Below are 21,198 nucleotides of genomic sequence, written 5' to 3' on the forward strand. Positions count from 1 at the left end.
GCCAAATACAGGGCAATCTTGGAAGAAAACCTGTTAGAGTCTGCAAAAGACTTGAGACTGGGGCGGAGGTTCACCTTCCAGCAGGACAACGACCCTAAACATACAGCCAGAGCTACAATGGAATGGTTTAGATCAAAGCATATTCATGTGTTAGAATGGCCCAGTCAAAGTCCAGACCTAAATCCAATAGAGACTCTCTGGCAAGACTTGAAATTTGCTGTTCACAGACGCTCTCCATCCAATCTGACTGAGCTTGAGCTATTTTGCAAAGAAGAATGGGCAAAATTTTCAGTCTCTAGATGTGCAAAGCTGGTAGAGACATACCCCCAAAAGACTTGCGGCTGTAATTACAGCGAAAGGTGGTTCTACAAAGAATTGACTCAGGGGCGCTGAATACTTTTGCACGCCACACTTTTCAGTTTTTTATTTGTAAAAAAATTTGAAAACCATGTATCATTTTCCTTCCACTACACAATTATGCGCCACTTTGTGTTGGTCTATCACATAAAACCCCAAAAACAAAAAAGAAGAAAAAGAAAAAAAACCCAGAAACGCCACCCCCACAGCATAAAATAAAATACATTTACGTTTGTGGTTGTAATGTGACAAAATGTGGAAAAGGATCAAGGGGTATTAATACGTTTGCAAGCCACTGTAAGTGTTATGTACGTCAGGATAACACCAGATTTACAGCATTGTCTGAGAAATCTGCTGGGTTGATTTATACATGCAATATAAATATTTCATTGTGCATTGCTGATATTTAATTGGAAATTATGCAGATATAGACGAATGCTCAAGGTCACCAATGTCATGTCAACATGTCAGCAAACGAGTTTGATCTTTTTATAGCTCCTTGTACAGTGCTAGTATGAGACCAGTGATAACTACTGCATTCTTGCAAGAACTTTTAAGTATAAACAGCCAGAAATATTTGTTGTTCCTGTCAATTCTCGCAGCCCTTGTGGGAGAAATGTCTTTCAATTCATGGGGTAATGGAAGAAAGAAACAAAAAAAGCTGGAGTAACAAAGTGGGTCAGACAAATGCAACAGCACTGATATTGGAGGGGGGAGAGGGGACGACTGTTCTGTTGGGATGAGCTGCATTTGAACCATGCTAGGGCCAATGTCCTAATGAATTGCATAACTAGTGTTGCAGAAAGACAAACTATTTAGAGAGGGGGGAATGGGGGGGTGTTAGTGATGGGAAGTTTAAAAAATAACATTAAATAAATGAGAGAGTTGTGGCACTGGATAATGAAGGGGAACATAAAAATAAAATAGTGACAGGAAGGGACAAACCAATAGATTTCTGTAGTTGAGATTAAACGTTTGGCAGCAATTGATCCCAGTTAATCTCAGATGGAGTTTGTACGTTCTCACAGTGACCTCGTGGGTGTCCTCTGGGTGCTCTGCTTTCCTCCCACATCCCAAAGACACGCAGGTTTGAAGGTTAATCGGCCTCTGTAAATTGTCCTTAATGTGTGGGGAGTGGAGGCAAAACACTGGGATAAATCTGGGATAACACAGAACAGGTTATCGATGGTCGACATGAACTCAGTGGGACGAGGGCCTGTTTCTCTGCTGTATCTCTAAATGAATCTAAACTAAGAACATGAAATCCATTAGAAATATGAGCCATCCACGATTAACAAAGGAGGTCCAAACAGCAGAAAAGGTTCTGAACAAATCATAGCTAGCACTGATGACCAAAAAAAGATGGAACCCACAATGGTCCATTGTTGGCTGTGGAAGAGATGATAACAAAGGGATAGATAGAGATGCAAACTGACAGGATGACTGGCTGGGGGACGTTTCGGGTCGAGACCATTCTTCAGCCTCTTCAGATTGAAGAAGGGCCTCTACCCAAATGTCACCCATTCCTTCTCTCCAGAGACACTGCCTGTCCCACTAAGTTACCCCAGCATTTTGTGTCTATCTAGGTGTTGTTTGCGAATCACAGAAGTTAATGGACACAGGTACAGCAGGTTGTTCAAAAAAAAAGCCAAACAGCACATTGGCCTTTATCACAAGTTTAAAAAGAAGGAAATACTGTTAGAGTTGTACAGGAAGCAAAACTGTGTAGTTTTGGTCCCCTTAATTCAAAATGGATATGATAGAAACATAGAAATTAGGTGCAGGAGTAGGCCATTCGGCCCTTCGAACCTGCACCGCCATTCAATATGATCATGGCTGATCATCCAACTCAGTATCCCGTACCTGCCTTCTCTCCATACCCTCTGATCCCCTTAGCCACAAGGGCCACATCTAACTCCCTCTTAAATATAGCCAATGAACTGGCCTCAACTACCCTCTGTGGCAGAGAGTTCCAGAGATTCACCACTCTCTGTGTGAAAAAAGTTCTTCTCATCTCTGGTTTTCCAGGATTCACCCCCTTCTTATCCGTTTTAAGATTTCCCCCTGATCCTTAAGCTGTGACCCCTTGTCCTGGACTTCCCCAACATCGGGAACAATCTTCCTGCATCTATCCTGTCCAACCCCTTAAGAATTTTGTAAGTTTCTATAAGATCCCCTCTCAATCTCCTAAATTCTAGAGAGTATAAACCAAGTCTATCCAATCTTTCTTCATAAGACAGTCCTGACATCCCAGGAATCAGTCTGGTGAACCTTCTCTGCACTCCCTCTATGGCAATAATGTCCTTCCTCAGATTTGGAGACCAAAACTGTACGCAATACTCCAGGTGTGGTCTCACCAAGACCCTGTACAACTGCAGTGATACCTGGGATGTGAGGAGACTTATACATGGAGAGGCCTAAGAGTTGTGGTCTGTATTCTTTGGAGTTTAGAAGAATGTGGGGGATCTTATTGAACATGCACAACCCTAAAGGGGTTTGACTGAGTAGATGTTAAGATGATTCCACTGGTGGGAGAATATCGAATAAGAGGGCTTTGATGCAAGTTGATGGGTTCTTCTTTAACACTAAGGTACAGAGAAACTTCACCTGACAAAGTAATTCCTTTGGTACACAAAATTGCTGGAGAAACTCAGCGGGTGCAGCAGCATCTATGGAGCGAAGGAAATAGGCAACGTTTCGGGCCGAAACCCTTGAAGGGTTTCGGCCCGAAACGTTGCCTATTTCCTTCGCTCCATAGAAGCTGCTGCACCCGCTGAGTTTCTCCAGCAATTTTGTGTACCTTCGATTTTCCAGCATCTGCAGTTCCTTCTTGAACACAAAGTAATTCATTTTCCTGGTTGGTTGTGGAGGCTATTTAAAGTTAAGGAGGGTACATCTTTGAAAGATTAGGGAATTGAGGCCTGTACAACAATATTGACTGTGAATTGGATTGTTTGGAAAGATGGTCTGCGCAATTTTAATACAGGGAAGAAAAAGGAATGGAAGGAAATTCATGGTTTCAAAACAATTTCAGAAATTGCAGGAATCGAGTTGGCACAAAAATCCTCAGAAGCTCAGTTCAAGGTTATTTTACACAACAACAGCTCCATGTGCCCAATCCCTTGGAACTGATTTATATTTCGGAACATTCCAGGTTTATGAGTCAAGTACAAAGGGAACCATTGAGCCTTGCTACAAAACCAGTCTGCCTTTGGATTAGGTGGTGATATTAAGAACACATAAACCGGTAGTCACACTCCTCTGATCCTATGGACTGAAGCAAAGCAGTAGAAATAACATTTTCTGTAAGCGGAGAAGAATTAATGACTGTGTATATGTTCAAATATGTTTATCTGCCCCTGTGTTTGGAGCCGTGGAAATCTAACTTGATGGAAATTCCATGAGTAAGTGTGCATCAGGTCTGTCACCCTGTTTTCGTTCTATACTTCTTCATTGTACTAGAAGTTTATTCTACTATAATAAACAAAGAGGCCAACGTTGGTTTATTTTGGTGCAGTTGCTGATGTGATATATACCACCACCAGAGCTAAAATGTACGCACAAGTCTCAATGCACACACGTGCCTGATGGTATGTGAAAATTGCACCAGGCCCACTGTTGCACTAACATAACCAGCATGGATTTCGCCACTTTGCAAAGCCAAATATCGGCGATGATTTTGGCTGGAATACGTACACAGAGATGTGATTCATTACTCACTCTTTCCATAGGGAGACTATTTGGAAGGAGCGTGTCGGGTTTCTGGAGGAGCGAGTTTTAAACGATTGGCCTTCATTTACTATTTGGAATGCTGGGAAACAGGGGAGGAAGTTGTACAGATGTCTGGCAGCTGCCAATCAGAAAAAGGTACGTGGAAACAAAAATTGTTATTGAAGGCCCACAATTCAGAACTCATTTATCAATGTTTCTTTTTGTACTTTGCAAAAGTTCAGTTTTTGTACTTATTGAGTTTATGTATGGTGTGATTTAAGTGAATTGCATGCAAAGCAGGGAATGCCACTGTGTCTAGGTACATGTGACTATAAAGTACCATTGAATCATTGAACTATTAAAATACTGTATCAAGATCTTGGTATTTATGACGCACTTTTCACTGTGGGAAAGGACGAGATGTTATAAAAATGATAGCGTAGATTTTCATGAGCACAATTCAGCTTGAAGCCAGGATGAGTGTGGTCATCTAGCCCATTATATTGCTGCTTTTTCCCTGTAATAATATAAAGACTACTTTTATAAGTCCAACTTTTATATGTTTTCTTAACCTGTTTAGTGCCACCCTGAGTATACACGGGTCACGGTCAATGGTGTAACTTGGCAGTGTACAGGTTGAAAGCTATATGTGAGTCATATTGGAGACATGAGTGACTGCAGATGCTGGAATATTGAGCAAAGCACAAAGGGCTGACCCTGGGTCAGGTCCCCGGGCGCAGGGGAGCTGAGACCCCCCTCCCCCACCCGATGCAGGAGCTTGATCGCCCCGATGAGGAGGCCCGCCACTGGCGACGGTAGTAAGATCGTCCCGTCAACGGAAAGTTAGAGGCCCCCGACCGCTGGAGGACAAAGAAGGGAGTGATTGAACATTTTTTTCGCCTTCCATCACAGTGAGGAATGTGGAGGAGTCACTGTGGTGGATGTTTGTGTTAACTAGGGACAATTTTTACATTTACCAAGCCAATTAACCTACACACCTGTACGTCTTTGTAGTGTGGGAGGAAACTGAAGATCTCAGAGAAAACCCGCAGGTCACGGGGTGAACATACAAACTCCGTACAGACAGCACCCGTAGTCGGGATCGAACCTGGGTCTCCGGTGCTGCATTCACTGTAAGGCACTTTGCGGGGTTTTTTTTTTGTATTCCAATATCCACAGTTCCTTGTGTTTCCACAAAGCCTTGGAAACTTACAGCATGGAACTAACGCCTCCGCCCGTAACCTTCATCATATCTTTTATATTCTGCGGTGTCTAACATGCTTAAATCAAATATGATGTCACATTGTTCCACAGACTTTCAGAACTTGTTCTCAACGAGTATTTTGCAAAACTTTGGTTTGAGATTTGGATAATACGCTTTGATCTAAATGCAAAATCTGAATAAACCAAATATTTTATTCCTGCTGTAGATTCTATTTATAGTAAACTGCAAAGAGATAGTGGATACATTTTGGAATTTCCACTGATTAGAGATACTGTGTGAAAACAGGCCCTTCGGCCCACCGAGTCCAAGCCAACCAGCGATCCTACGCACACTAGGGCCAATTTACAATTAAATATTTGCTATATTTAAGCGGGAGTTAGATGTGGCCCTTGTGGCTAAAGGGACCAGGGGGTATGGAGAGAAGGCAGGGATGGGATACTGAGTTGGATGATCAGCCATGATCCTATTGAATGGCGGTGCAGGTTCGAAGGGCCGAATGGCCTACTCCTGCACCTATTTTCTATGTTTCTATGATTCTATTAGCCTACAAACCTGTACGTTTTTGGAATGGGGGAGGAATCTGAAGATCTCGGAGAAAACCCAGGTACAAACGTACAAACTCCGAACAGACAAGCACCTGTAGTCAAGATCCAACCCGGGTCTCTAACGCTGCAAGGCAGCAACTCTACCACAGCGCCCACAATGATGAGATATTTATGGAAGTAAACTTAGATGACATAATTTTTTAACGTAGTCCGTTTCTAAATGTTAACAATTGTGTTAGGGTTGCAGAGGTTGAGATATTGTGCAGACTGATACTTGCTGAAATACTTGCAGCATGTATGTCACTCTGCATTTTGCACATTAATGGTCCAAGTGTCCTGAAAGGAATTCAAAGCTCTCCACTAATCTGATCAGAGGCGATGCAAACTATACGGGCCAAATGTCAGGGCAGGCAAATCAAATCCCTGTTTCAGAAAAACAATATGCCAGTTCTCCAAAGCCATACCCATTAACATCTTTCTATTCTGTGTAACGGAGCTAATGTTACTTGCCCTTTAATGGCATGCTTCAGATTCCAGGGTTAATGAAAATATTGTGCATTCAGCACGTTAGTTATGAGGCTCTCAGTTGTGGCTCATTTGCAGGAGTCTGCTGTGCCTGTGGCTGGATTCCAGCACGTGGTTGTGTTGTTGTTAAGATTTTCTCGTCTACAAAGGAACAGACTTTTTTTAATACAAAAATGATGATTCATTAGATTTTTCCGCTGAAAGAAAATGTTAGCGCACAACCAATTGTCCAGAGTTTATGAAGAGATATGCTGTGGTTTTATATCATATTTAAAAGGCAGATGTATTTATTGATCATCACACAAACCAACCTCCCTTCTATACCTTTATACCTCATGCTACCTGGGCAGGGCCAGCAGCATAATCAAGGATGAGTCACACCCTGGCCACTCCCTCTTCGTCCCACTCCCATCAGGTTAAAGGTATATAATTGTGAAAATGCACATCTCCAGTTTCAGGGACAGTTTCTTCTCGGCTGTTATCAGGCAACTGAATCAGCCTACCACAACCAGAGAGCAGTGCTGAACTACTATCGACCTCTTTGGTGACCCTCAGACTACCCTTGATTGGTGTTTGCTGGCTTTACCTTGCAATAAACGTTATTCCCCTATAATTTATCAATTAGCTGTAAATGGCTCGATTGTAATCGTGTATTGTCTTTCCACTGACAGGTTAGCACGCAGCAACAGCTTTTCGCTGTACCTCAGTACACGTGACAATAAACTAAACTAACTAGTATGATTTGGCTGAATAGCACACACAAGCAAAGTCTTTCACTGTATTTTATTCTGTGTGACATTAATAAACTAATGACAATACCAAAATCAGATTCATAGACAATAGAATCAGAGTCCAGAACAGGCTTGCCATGAATCATCTGAGGGCACCTTACATTTCCCGCAGCCGGCAAGAATATATTTACAGGCTTATTTGGCCATCAGAAACATAGAAACATAGAAAATAGGTGCAGGAGGAGGCCATTCGGCCCTTCGATCCAGCACCGCCATTCATTGTGATCATGGCTGATCGTCCCCTATCAATAACCCGTGCCTGCCTTCTCCCCATATCCCTTGACCCCACTAGCCCCTAGAGCTCTATCTAACTCTCTCTGAAATCCATCCAGTGACTTGGCCTCCACTGCCCTTGATGGCAGGGAATTCCATAAATTCACAACTCTCTGGGTGAAAACGTTTTTTTCTCACCTCAGTCTTAAATGACCTCCCCTTTATTCTAAGACTGTGTGGCCCCTGGTTCTGGACTCGCCCAACATTGGGAACATTTTTCCTGCATCTAGCTTGTCCAGTCCTTTTATAATTTTATATGTTGTTGTTTCCAAATATCTCTGCCCATTAATTAAAATATATTTAGTTAATGAAATAATATAGCTGAAAACACGTAAAACGTTAAAAAAAAAAATAAATTGACCTCAATTAAAATCAATAAATTTTAAAAAAAGCTGTAAATTTGCTAACATTTGCCTCTCACGGCCGAACCTTTCCTTTGAAATAATCGAACGTGCAGTTACGATGCCAGAACTATCATGGCACAGGTTCAGCGGCAGATTCCTCTGCCCAATTGGGTCAAAAATAATGCGTGGTTCCAAAACACAGTGTAGACGGTTCCCATAGAAATGGTCCACACCTGGCTGTAAGAGGTCCAGCTGGAAAGGTAGGTCTTTGCTCACTACTGCTTTATTAAAGAGGGTCTCCATCTATATTACAAGGTTCACCTTTGTATACAATCAGCGCAAAGCAAAGATCGATCGATCGATCGATTGATGGAATTGATTGAAAGATACAGCAGGAAAACAAACCCTTCTGACCACCAAGTCCACGCTGACCATCGATCACCTGTTCACTTTAATTCTATGTCATCGTACTTTTGCACCCACTCTTTTATGCCGAGGATGGGAGTCAAGAACCATAGGTTTAAGGTGCAGGAGAAAGATCTAATGGGAACCTGAGGGACAACTTTTTCACACAGAGTGTGGTGGATGTATGGAACGAATTGTCAGCAGAGGTAGTTGAGGCAGGGACTATAACAACATTTAAAAGATATTTGGATGGGTGCATGGACAAGGAAAGTTTCAGAGAGATACGGGCCAATTGTGGATAGGTGGGACAAGTGTAATAATAATAATAATAATAAATGTTATTTATGGGCGCCTTTCAAGAGTCTCAAGGACGCCTTACAAAAATTTAGCAGGTAGAGGAAAAACATGTAAGGGGAATGAAATAAATAGTAGAGACATGACTAGTACACAAAGTAAATACAGAATTCAATACAAAACACAGTATGAGGCAATTAATGCACGGATGAAAAGGGACGGCACGTGGGGCTAAGTGTAGATGGGGCCTTGTTGCATTTATGGGTAAATTGGTCTCGACCCAAAACGTCACCTATTCCTTCTCTCCAGAGATGCTGCCTGACCCGCTGAGTTACTCCAGCAATTTGTTGTCTATCTACAATTGGGCCAGATCCCAGCTGTCTGACACTATGACACTATGCACTCTGCGTAATTTACAGAGGCCAGTTACCCCACAAGCCCGCATGACTTTGCGATGTGGGAGGTAACTGGAGCACCCGGAGCAAACCCATGTGGTCACAGGGAGAATGTGCAAACTCCACATAGACAGCATCCGAGGTTAGGATCAAACCCTGGCCTCGGGCAGTGTGAGGTAGCAGCTCTACCCGCTGCAACACATTGCTACTGACAAACATTTGGGATTTACTGTGATAGTACTCGCAGCTCAGAAATCCATATCTTTGAAATGTCTAAATCTTCTATCCCAATATGTCTCACATTTACACACACCCTCGTGTGATGGATTGGGTTGCTTCGGTCTGTAGTAACTGCGGTCTCTGCCTTGTTTCTGCCTAGGTTGTCTCTTTTTGTGACGTGGATCAAAGTAAGATAACAAAGGGCTTCTATACGTATGAAGAATCAAAGGTAAATTCCTGTTTGTGAACACGGCTTAATAACACATACATGTTTGCAGAAGTACACAGCGATCAGCAATAAATACAACATTCTTAAGGGGTTGGACAGGCTAGATGCAGGAAGATTGTTCCCGATGTTGGGGAAGTCCAGGACAAGGGGTCACAGCTTAAGGAAATCCTTTAGGACCGAGATGAGAAAAACATTTTTCACACTGAGAGTGGTGAATCTCTGGAACTCTTTGCCACAGAAGGTAGTTGAGGCCAGTTCATTGGCTATATATAAGAGGGAGTTAGATGTGGCCCTTGTGGCTAAAGGGATCAGGGGGTATGGAGAGAGGGCAGGTACAGGATACTGAGTTGGATGATCAGCCATGATCATATTGAATGGTGGTGCAGGCTCGAAGGGCCGAATGGCCTACTCCTGCACCTATTTTCTTTGTTTCCCATGAATGACATCATTCTATGTTCCCTGTGATTTGTTGGTATTCACAGCACATGCATGGGCTAGTCCAACATGATGTATAAGCCGACATAATGTTTAATGGAAGAAAATTAATTGTGCCATAATATGTGGCATTCCCTTCTAATCTAATTTAGTTTAAATTAGAGATACAGTGTGGAGACAAGCCCGAATCTGCGCTAAACAGCGATCCCCATACACCACTTCTATCCTACCCACCAGGGACCATTTACAGAAGCCAATTAACCTGTACGTCTTTGGAACGTGGGAAGGAACCCACTTGGTCACAGGGAGAACATACATACTCCGCACAGACAGCACACATAGTCAGGATCGAACCCGTGTCTCTGGCGCTGTAGGGCAGAATTATACCGTTGAGCCACTCTGCTGCCCAAATGATTTTCTTCAAATTATTTTCCAATGAGCCTGTGGTTATGAGATTGTGCGTTACACTCATCTTCTTGGAGTCTTTTCTTAAGGCATTGAGACGTTGAAGTGCTTAAACAGTAAGATCTGGAGGGAAAGGAAACATTTTTATAAGACTTCAGTTTCTGCCTGAAATCCTCAGTGGTTCTTTTCACATTGTCAACGCCATCTATTATCAATCCTTTGATGATATTATAGCTTTATAATTAATACCCAAATGTCCGTTACGGCTACCTTTTATGTGTGTTGATAGCTTAATACTGTGTAACTTGAGAGAGCGGAGCCTGGAATATCATCTTCACAAACTAGTTTAGGGATTATAAAACAGTAAAGATTAATGATAAGATCCAAATGAAACTTAACTATACAGTTTATAGTAATATCATTTTGCACGTTGGTAAGAATCACTGGCTGGTACAGATTTAACCCCGGGTCTGAAGAAGGGTTTCGGCCCGAAACGTTGCCTATTTCCTTCGCTCCATAGATGCTGCTGCACCCGCTGAGTTTCTCCAGCTTTTTTTTGTGTACCTTCGATTTTCCAGCATCTGCAGTTCTTTCTTTAATACGGATTTAACCCTCTGATTACTTGATTTCCCTTGCAGTTCTATGTTTAGGACATTTGGGCTTCTGAGTTTCAACGATACTGAACACTAGAAATTTGATTACACACACCACACAGTATGTTTTTGACCGTATATCCACAGAGGTTCAATAGAATATTCGTCGATATAGAGTTGCCCCAGTTCCCCCCCACATCCCAAAGACACGCAGGTTTGAAGGTTCTTGCTCCTGGTATGTGGGGAATGGATGAGAAAGTGGAATAATGTAGAACTAGCGTGAACAGGTGATCAATGGGCGACATGGACTCGACGGGCTAACGCACCTGTTTCCAAGCTGTATCGCTAAATTATACTAAGCCAACTGACAGATTAAGAATAGAATTGGACACACCACCCAGAGATAAGATTTTTCTCCTCCTACAAGGTGACCTTGACCAGAATTTGTTGTAACATCTGCATTTGCACCATATCACCACAGGGTCTTGGTGAGGTGTAACCATTTTTCCTGGCACACAACAAGGGGCAGCGGTAGAGTTGTTGCCTTACAGCGTCAGATCCAGGTTCGATTCCCGACTATGGGTGCTGTCTGTACGGAGTTTGTACGTTCTCCCCGTGACTGCGTGGGTTTTCTCCGAAATCTTCGGTTTCCTCCCACATTCCAAAGACGTGCAGGTTTGTAGGTTAATTGACTTGGTGTAAATGGAAATTGTCCCTCGTGAGTGTAGGATAGTGAGAATGTGTGAGGATCGCTGGTCGGTGTAGACTCGGTGGGCCGAAGGGCCTGTTTCCACGATGTATCGCCAAACTAAATAACAAGTTATTGGAGTAACTCAGCTGACCTGCGGAATTCGTCCAGTAGCTTGTTTTTTTTGTAGCAGATCCCAGCGTATATGCATCCCGTTACCTTCTGTGCCGAGCTGTTTAACTTGAACTTTACAGCATTTCTTCCTCATCTGACAATCAATTGGATTTCCTGAATAACTGAGATACCCTGGGCCAGAGGCAGTCGTAATGATAAAACACTTTCTAGCGACCGAAGAATATTGCCCTGTAGGTAGTCGACATATTTCTATCATTGAATATTTTACCATATACAGTAAGCCGTAAATCTCTTGTAGAATATGGCCAGCAATATGATCTGCCAATATAGAGACTCGGGGAACTGCAGAAGCTGGAATCTTGAGCAAAGACACAGTGCTGGTGGAATTCAGCGGGTCAGGCAGCACCTGGGGAAGGAATGAGCGGGCAACTTTTCAGGTCGAGACCCTTCTCCAGACCATCCCGCAGATTCCTCCAGCACTTTGTGATTTCCAAAGTATATGTTTGACCACATGGCAATGCTTATTTTCATTTTCACAATCCACTTGTCTCCTCCCCTTCCTATCTCTCCCTCATCCCTCGGGCTCCTCCTCCTTTTTCCTTTCTTCTACCCACCCCCCCATCAGTCTGAAGAAGGGTTTCGGCTCGAAACGTTGCCTATTTCCTTCGCTCCATAGATGCTGCTGCACCCGCTGAGTTTCTCCAGCATTTTTGTCTACCTTCCACTTGGGAACAAAACTGATTTATTGTCTAACTTCCAAAGATTAATCCATGATTAAAATATAGATTCAACTCTTGACATCTACAAGTGCACACAGTATATTCAAGGAGTTGCACATTTACAGATTCTCTTAGAAAACAGCAACTATAACACACTTGCCATCCAGTAAAATTTCAAATGATTTTATGTTGGTAGAAGTCCCTGTTTCTCTTTGTTCATCAGCCTGTCTGACCGGATTCCTTGTCAGTTCAGTATTCTGCTAGAATAAATACCGTGGAACCCTGACAAATGTTCTTGCTTCTTCTAGATCGAACCAAAGCCCCAAATTCCCATTTGCCATTTCATGGAAGCCAGACCTCCTTTCATCATCTGTGTGAAACTGGTGAGTGGATACTATTCTTTTTTTTAAGCAATACAATTAAGAGTTACGAGAATTATCCCAGGAATGAGTGGGTAAACTTATGATGAGCGTTTGACGGCACTGGGCCTGTACTCGCTGGAGTTTAGAAGGATGAGGGGGGACCTCATTGAAAGTTATCGAATAGTGAAAGGGCTGGATAATGTGGATGTGGAGAGGGTTTTTCCACTAGTGGGAGAGTCTAGGACCATAGGTCGTAGCATCAGAATTAATGGACGTTCCTTGAGGAGGAATTTCTTTAGTCAGAGGGTAGTGAATCTGTGCAATTCATTGTCATAGAAGGCTGTGGAGAAGGCAGGAGAATGGGGTTAGGAGGGAGAGATAGATCAGCCATGATTGAATGGCAGAATACTTTTGGTGGGCCGAATGGCCTAATTCTGCTCCTATCACATGATATGAACATGAAAAAATGATTAGCGCAGCAATGAAAAGATTAAAATGGTCTCTTTACAAACAAACCAGTGCTGTATTTTGATCCCTCCCTCCACCTTTATCGTACTACTCTGTATCATCTAAAGAAAAGATTATTTTAAAATGTATTGGTGTATTAATGGACATTAACAGCCTCAGAAAATGTAGCATTCTAGACCCACCAAAGTCCCCAGGATGCTGAGTTGTTAGACTATTCATGTTTGACTGTTTAGTTATCTATTTTCTACCTGAGAACAGCTGGGAACGTTTGATGTTAAAATGACGTCAAATCTGGAACGTGTCATGCAAATGTAAAAGCAAAAGGCTGCAGATGTTGGAGAACTAAAATAAAAACAAAAAAATAAATTGCTGCTGTGTCCTTAAAAGACAGTGGTGTCTGGTTTCTATGAGGACACTATGTCTGCTATTACCAAAAATCCATTATAAAGAGGCCTGTAATAATGAGGGCAGACTAGTGGTGCTTTAAGGTGATGAAAGGTTGTGTTGAGCTCAGTATCTTGACAAACACATTTGAATATTATTGAATAGTTCAACTTCTCTATTTAAACATTGAGACAGTAGTTGATTTTTGCAAGTTAATAGGATATAGAGGCCACAACATAAGATGTTCCACTTCAGCGCAGTCCAGTCTGAAGGTTCCACAGAGCATTAGCAGCTCTAGTCAATAGTCAATAGTCTATTTAATTGTCATTTGGACCCCTGGAGGTCCAAATGAAATGCCGTTTCTGCAGCCATACAATACACACAAATAGAGCCCAGACACAACATAATTACATTTTACATAAACATCCATCACATAGCTGTGATGGAAGGCCAAATAAACTTATCTCTCCACTGCACTCTCTCCCCCCCGATGTCAGAGTCAAAGTCAAAGCCCCCGGCTGGCGATGGCGATTGTCCCGCGGCCATCAGAGGGGGGGAAAAAGGACATCAGTTATTTCGGTAGATACAACACAGGAATATTACAGAAATACTCTGGGTTCCATTCTTGGCTTCCTGTCAGTGGTTGACCTGCACACTGAGAACATGGTCCAGCTCCCACTCATAGTGGAGGCTTGTAGTCACCTGTCACTTAATCTCAGCGAGCGGTAGTAACGTAACCGCAGAGGTTGACATGACATGTCCCTAAAAATCACTAACTCGTTGCAATCTTCCCCTGGGGCCAGTAAGCCTCTGCACAATACTCATTCATCACTTTTTAATTAACGCAGAGTTATATATTTTTTTATATTTCCAACAATATAAAACTGATTGAGAACAGGTGCGAAAAGCATGTGTACTCAATAAACACGAGTCCGACTGAACACAACCGATGGACAGCTACAGGCAGAACTTGTTTACATTTAATCAATTTATGATCTATCCGTGCGTATAGTTTAATATAAGTTGTAGATGGGGTGTGGGGGCAGAGTCGTTATGATCCTTGTTTAATAACCCTGAGGTCAGGACTAATGATCTCAGGGCAAGAGTTTAAATTTCCTCGTGCGGGCTGTGGAATTTAACCTCAATTAATTAAATACATCTGGAGTACATCGCAGGTTGATGATGAAAGGACTCGATTGCTGTTAAATCCATTGATTCAGTTGCTTTGGTGGAGAAAATCTATCATTATTACTTGGTGTGCCCTGTGTGTAACTGCAGGTCAATTCTGAACCATTCCATAACGTCAGCAACTCAATTAAATGGAAGATAGAGATAAAAGGAATTGCAGATGCTGGTTTACAAAAAAAAAGACACAAAGTGTGGGAGTAACTCAGCACGTCAGGCAGCATCTCTGGCCAACAAGGATAGGTGACGTTTCACGTCAGGACCCTTTTACAATGAAAGGTGAACTTCAAACTTAATGAAGTAAATGAAGATGGTTCATTTCATTCTTCTCAGGCAACCAGAGAGTGACAATAAATACAGTGGCACAGTGGCGCTGCGATAGAGTTGCTGCTTTACAGCGCCAGAGGCCCAGGTTCGATCCCGACTACGGGCGCGGTCTGTACAGAGTTTGTACGTTCTCCCTGTGACCGCGCGGGTTTTCTCCGGGTGCTCCGGTTTCCTCCCACGCTCCAAAGACGTACAGGTTCGTAGGTTAATTGGCTTTGTTTAAAAAAAAATGTTAATTGTTCCTAGTGTGTAGCATAGTGCTAGTGTAGGGGGTTAGTGCAGACTCGATGGGCCAAAGGGCCTGTTTCTGCTCTCTATCTCTAAAGTCCAAATGCTGTTCTTCTATCCATGTGATATTGTCACATTCTGCACCTGTTGTGTCAGGTATAGTTGGCAATGTTCTGTATGTACTTACCACATACACAGGTCACAATGAACCTAAAGGACCCAGGCCCTGGCTGCAGGAGTGCTAGTGCACTTTCATTTTTTATCTTCAACTCACACTTCTACACTTGGCCCAGACTGCTCTACATGAGATTTAAAATAAAAGTTTCTTGGTTTAATCCTTGAATCCCAGCTCATTCTGACCTGAGAACAGATTCAGTTTAGCAGCAATTTGAATTAATTTCCTGATGCAGGATCATCCTTTTATTTTCAATGAAAGCATTGGACAAAATATTTTAATTTGCAATGGGATAGTTTAGTTTAGAGATACAGTGCTGAAACAGGCACTTCGGCCCACAAAGTCCATGCCGACCCAGCACATTAACACTATCCAACACATACTGGGGGGCAATTTACAATTTTATCAAGCCAATTAACCTACAAACCTGCATGTCTTTGGAGTGTGGGAGGAAACCGAAGATCTCATCGAAAGCCCACACAGGTCTTGGGTAGAACGTACAGACAAGCACCTGTAGTCAGGATCGAACCCGGTTCTCTGGTGCTGTAAGTCAGCCACTCTATCACTGCACCACTGTGGAGCCCTATTACTGTTGTAATAATATCCTGTCTAAGTGTTATGATGTGTGTACTCACATTTTACCTAATGCTTTATTGACTCCATTTGCAAAGAAAAAAAAAGTTTGCCTATTGAAAACACCCCCTACAAATTCAGGAGTGACTAGCAATAACTGCTTACAAAGTTGTGGCAGGTGAGAAGAATCTATCCATCTATTCTCCCAATGATATCTGAAAAATTGTTGCAGATGTTAAGTGTTTAATGGATGTTAATGTTCTTTGTGAGTCAATGCTGTCAACTGTTTGGGTGTAGCACCTCAATGCAAACCCTAAAGTCTGTTATATCTACTAAGGGATGCACCTGTTGTTAATGTTACGCGATTGGAGATCTTTTCTAAAGTTGCGGGAATGTATCTTTGGCACTCTACCACAAAATGCTCCGTAGGGTATTTCACTGTAGAGAAATATAAAGAGAGTGCTGTGCAAATTGTTTTTCCAATTTTACACATAAATATGATTCAGTGGCAGATCATTGCAGCCAGGATATGTTGAATCATCAGTTTGTATCATGATCAGAAAATGCAGATGCTCTGCGTTTTTATTCTTCCTTTAATTATTTCTAAGCAGTCAGTATGTTCCCGGATGCATTATAAAGAGCACCATACTTGCATTGTGTTTTAAGGCCTGTAACACGTTGACAGGTCAGATGAAAACCAAAGTCAGATAAAGACTGAGCGATTCTGCTTTAAAGAATCTTAATGTCATTCTCAAGCACTCTAACGGGCGGCACGGTGGCACAGCGGTAGAGTTGCTGCCTTACAATGCCAGGGACCCGTGTTCGATCCTGACTAAGGGTGCTGTCTGTACAGAGTTTGTACGTTCTCCCCGTGACCTGCGTGGGTTGACCTCGTTCATCAATTCGGGCAGCACGGTGGAGCAGCGGTGGAGTTGCTGCCTTACAACGCTTGCAGCGCCAGAGTTCCCGGGTTCGATCCCAACTACGGGTGCTGTCTGTACAGAGTTTGTATGTTCTCCCCGTGACCTGTGTGGGTTTTCTCCGAGATCTTCGGTTTCCTCCCACACTCCAAAGACGTACAGGTTTGTAGGCTGATTAGCTTGGTAAATGTAAAAATTGTCCCTGTTGTGTGTAGGGAGTGTTACTGTGCAGGGATCGCTGGTCAGCACAGACACGGTGGGCCGAAGGGCCTGTTCTGGCCCTGTATCTCTCAGACTAAAACTAATCTAAGCATCAAGTAACTCAGGTCCACAAACCTTTGCTGAACAAATTTACATTAAATATTGACGTTATTATGAAGTATGATACTTGTTCAGTTTGTTCTTTTAGTAATACATGAAACACATTCTCCATTATTGCAGAGTCGCCTTGGTACAACGGAATATAGTTTATCATTGTTTTAATAGAAATGATATTCAATTTAATATAAAGAGATTAGACCTGTCAATAAAATCATAGAAAGGAAATGAAGCCTAAAATGTAAGCAGCATATGATTTAAATTACAAGCAGTAATCTCTGATTTCCATAATGCTTATATCCCCTATTGGGAAGTTGAATTATGAAAATCTGCAGGGTAGTGATTTTTTTCCATTTACTTAAACCCCACAAGATAATCTCGCTGCTTTGTGAAAAATTGCTTTTTCATTTGTTGACTTCTAACGTTTAGAGCAAAAGTACAAACCCTTCTGTGATTTTTTTTTTTTTTCCTTAAGTCTTCTGGTTAGCACCAGTTTCAAGAACTACAAAAGAATTGTGCACATTCTCCAAAAGCTATTAGTCAGCAATCCTGAACTCCCTGTGTTGCACCTCATTCAACAAGAGGGGCAGCCAGCTCAGCACAAGCCATGATAATTGCCAGGTTTCTGCTTGGAGTCCGAAATGAAAGATTCCCTGAACTCAATGCAGGATTTGTCTTTGAACAACAGAATGCTTAGTCAGTCGGGAGGTCGGGATGTTAAATCTGCCTGAATTTCAAATCATAGTGTTTGTGTCATCGCTGAATAACATAGGAATCTGACAACATGCACTCTTTTCCAAACACACTTTATTTATTTATACACAAGGGCAGCGGCACAGTTTCAAATACCACACTGCTCTAAATTCAACTCAAAGAATGTCAACTTTTGTACAGACATTTAATCAATTGGAATTTTGTGGAATCAATTGGAACCTACTTATCTGATTGACATATTTGCACAAAAGTCAAGTGCTGCCTGAAATTTTAAAATATACCTTTGTATAAGTAAGTGTGCAGTCCGTCCAGTTCAATACAGGTCCCACCCGGAGTTTCCCCAGCTTTGAACTCTAGCCTGTGCTGAGTGAGTTGACTCCACCCGAGTCACAAGTGTGGTCTCTATAATTTAGCATGAACACATTGCACCCAGTCATTGTGCTCAGTCAAGGGTTGGATTGGCCTTAGATCAAGGATCTTACTGCAGATACTCGCGTTAGAAATTGTTAGGAATGGCAGAAATTGTTTATTTAAAGAAAGTTAAACAGAACAGTTATATGCAACACGCACCTTTCACAAAGTAAAATGTCCCAACGTATAGAGTCATACAACGAAGAAACAAGCCCTTCAGTCCAACTTGCCCACACTGTCCACCATGCCCCATCCACACTAGTCTCACCTGCCTGCGTTTGGCCCATATACCTCTGAACCTATCTTATCCATGTACCTGTTTAAATGTTTCTGAAGTGTTTTTGACAGCACCTGCCTCAACTACCTCATTTTCGAGGGAACTTCCGGGGGAGATTTCAAGTGCGCTCTTGTTATTTTATCCGGATCAAAGGAGGGGCTGGACCAGTTCCCGGAAAATTGGTGGGGGACCTGTACAGGGATAAGCATTTGCAATGACCACACCAGTTGTCCACAATTTGTGTGAAAAGTATCAGGAATTTCCATTAAGTCAGTTGAATGTTTCCAGAAAGTATCTTGCAAGGGGCATTTCTGGTAGCTTTGATATTATTGTTAGCACTGTCCAGTGTGGACAATGAATGTACAATTACTGCTGAAGTGTGTAAAAAAAAACAGGAAATGCTAGAAAACGCTCAGCTGGTCAGGCAGTAGACTAACAGAATTAATGTGTTTAAGAAGGAACTGCAGATGCTGGAAAATCGAAGGTGCACAAAAAAGCTGGAGAAACTCAGCGGGTGCAGCAGCATCTATGGAGCGAAGGAAATAGGCAACGTTTCGGGCCGAAACCCTTTGGGTTTCGACCCGAAACGTTGCCTATTTCCTTTGGGTTTCGGCCCGAAACGTTGCCTATTTCCTTTGGGTTTCGGCCCGAAACGTTGCCTATTTCCTTTGGGTTTCGGCCCGAAACGTCGCCTATTTCCTTTGGGTTTCGGCCCGAAACGTTGCCTATTTCCTTCGCTCCATAGATGCTGCTGCACCCGCTGAGTTTCTCCAGCTTTTTTGTGTACAACAGAATTAATGTGCCATGTCAAAGACCACTCACCTGAATTAACACAACATGCGGTGACTCTACATCAATTCTAATGCTACATGTGATCGAACTTAGAAGTCCCAAACTATAACTTCCAAAGGTACACAAAAATGCTGGAGAAACTCAGCGGGTGCAGCAGCATCTATGGAGCGAAGGAAATAAGTGACGTTTTTCGGGCCGAAACCCTTCTTCAGACTGATTCAGACTTCCAAGGGGTATTTTATCAATGCAGGTAGATTGTTTCTACATTGATTGACCTGGTATTCCTTTGAATACAACACTAAAGTTCAGAAAACCTTGTTATCTTTTCACAAAAGAAGTTAACTCTATGCTTTATATTTGAAGTGAGAGACGTCCTGCAGAAGAAAGTCATTGCTGGTTTAGTTTAGAGAAACAGCGCGGAAACAGGCCCTTCAGCCCACTGAGTCCATGCCGACCAGCAATGCCAGTACACTAGCACTATCCTACACACACTAGGGACAATTTCCAACTTTACCAATCTACTTGCCCTACAAACCTGCTGTACGTCTTTGGAGCGTGAGAGGAAAATCATTTTTCACACAGAGAGCGGTGAACCTGTGGAACTCTCTGCCACAGAAGGTAGTTGAGGCCAGTTCATTGGCTATATTTAAGAGGGAGTTAGATGTGGCCCTTGTGGCTAAAGGGATCAGGGGGTATGGAGAGAAGGCAGGGATGGGATACTGAGTTGGATGACCATATCGAATGGCGGTGCAGGCTCGAAGGGCCGAATGGCCTACTCCTGCACCTATTTTCTATGTTTCTATGAAACCAGAGCACTAAGGAGAAAACCCACACAGATCATAGGGAGAACTTACAAACTCCATACAGACAGCACCCGTAGTCAGGATCATACACACATCTCTGGCGCTGTAAGGCAGCAACTCTACCACTGCGCCACCGTGCCACCCGACAGTCATTGCTACTCGAGAATGAATTGTTAATCACTCCAGGTGTTATATTTAGGGTTAGGTTAATAATCAGAGGAAGTCACAGTGCAAGGTAGACAAAAATGCTGGAGAAACTCAGCGGGTGAGGCAGCATCTATGGAGCGAAGGAAAAAGGCAACGTTTCGGGCCGAAAGCCTTCTTCACTGCAAGATTTGTCTCCAAAACTTCCTTTGTATGTAAGAAGAACATGAGTACCAGGGTTGGTTCAGCAACAGTCAAACTGAAACAGGTAAAATCATTATTTGATGTAGAAATCTGATGAGATTCTGTTGGGTTAAATAAAAATTCAGCTGGTGGAAAGACACAAACTGCTGGACTAACTCAGCGGGACGGGCAGCATGTCTGGAGAGAAGGAATGGGTTAATCTGAGGGAAATATGGCCTCATTGTGGAGAAGTGCCAAACGCAAATTGGGTGTTAATCTGTCCCTCTTGCCAGCATGCAAGATTCCTGCTACTGTTTACAAAGCGGTGAAAAATAAATTTGTGCTTCAAACAGGAATGGAGATCACTCTTGGAAGTTGATGAATACCATCCCGATACTGCCATTCAGTTGACCCCGAGTGCTTTCCCAAATCAATTGCCAGCTGAATAAATCGTCCTCTATCTGAAAGGAAATTCAATCCCCAAAGAAAGAGCAGCACCGGGGCAGAGCTGGTAATGCTGCTGTATCGCCGTGTTGGAGATCCGAGTTCGATCCTGACCTCTGATCCTGTGCTGCCTGTGTGGAGTTTGCACATTAACCCTGTGACGGCGTGGATTCCTTCCAGTTTCCCCTCACATCCCAAATAA

At 42.7% G+C, this 21,198-nt stretch overlaps 1 protein-coding gene across 4 annotated transcripts in view; it reads left to right on the plus strand.

Annotated features, from left to right (window-relative positions):
• The window catches only part of b3gntl1 (UDP-GlcNAc:betaGal beta-1,3-N-acetylglucosaminyltransferase-like 1), a 231,925-nt gene that overhangs the window by 177,265 nt on the left and 33,462 nt on the right, over positions 1-21,198 (plus strand). For 2 of the 4 annotated variants that reach the window (XM_055653669.1, XM_055653668.1), the window contains exons 9-11: positions 4,089-4,224; positions 9,245-9,313; positions 12,597-12,671. In XM_055653669.1, coding sequence (XP_055509644.1) covers positions 4,089-4,224; positions 9,245-9,313; positions 12,597-12,671 — 280 coding nt within the window. The remainder of the gene's footprint in view (positions 1-4,088; positions 4,225-9,244; positions 9,314-12,596; positions 12,672-21,198) is intronic. The other 2 variants (XM_055653671.1, XM_055653670.1) reach the window with 1 other exon arrangement.

This window comes from Leucoraja erinacea, chromosome 23, assembly GCF_028641065.1.
Source record: "Leucoraja erinacea ecotype New England chromosome 23, Leri_hhj_1, whole genome shotgun sequence".
NCBI lineage: Eukaryota > Metazoa > Chordata > Chondrichthyes > Rajiformes > Rajidae > Leucoraja > Leucoraja erinaceus.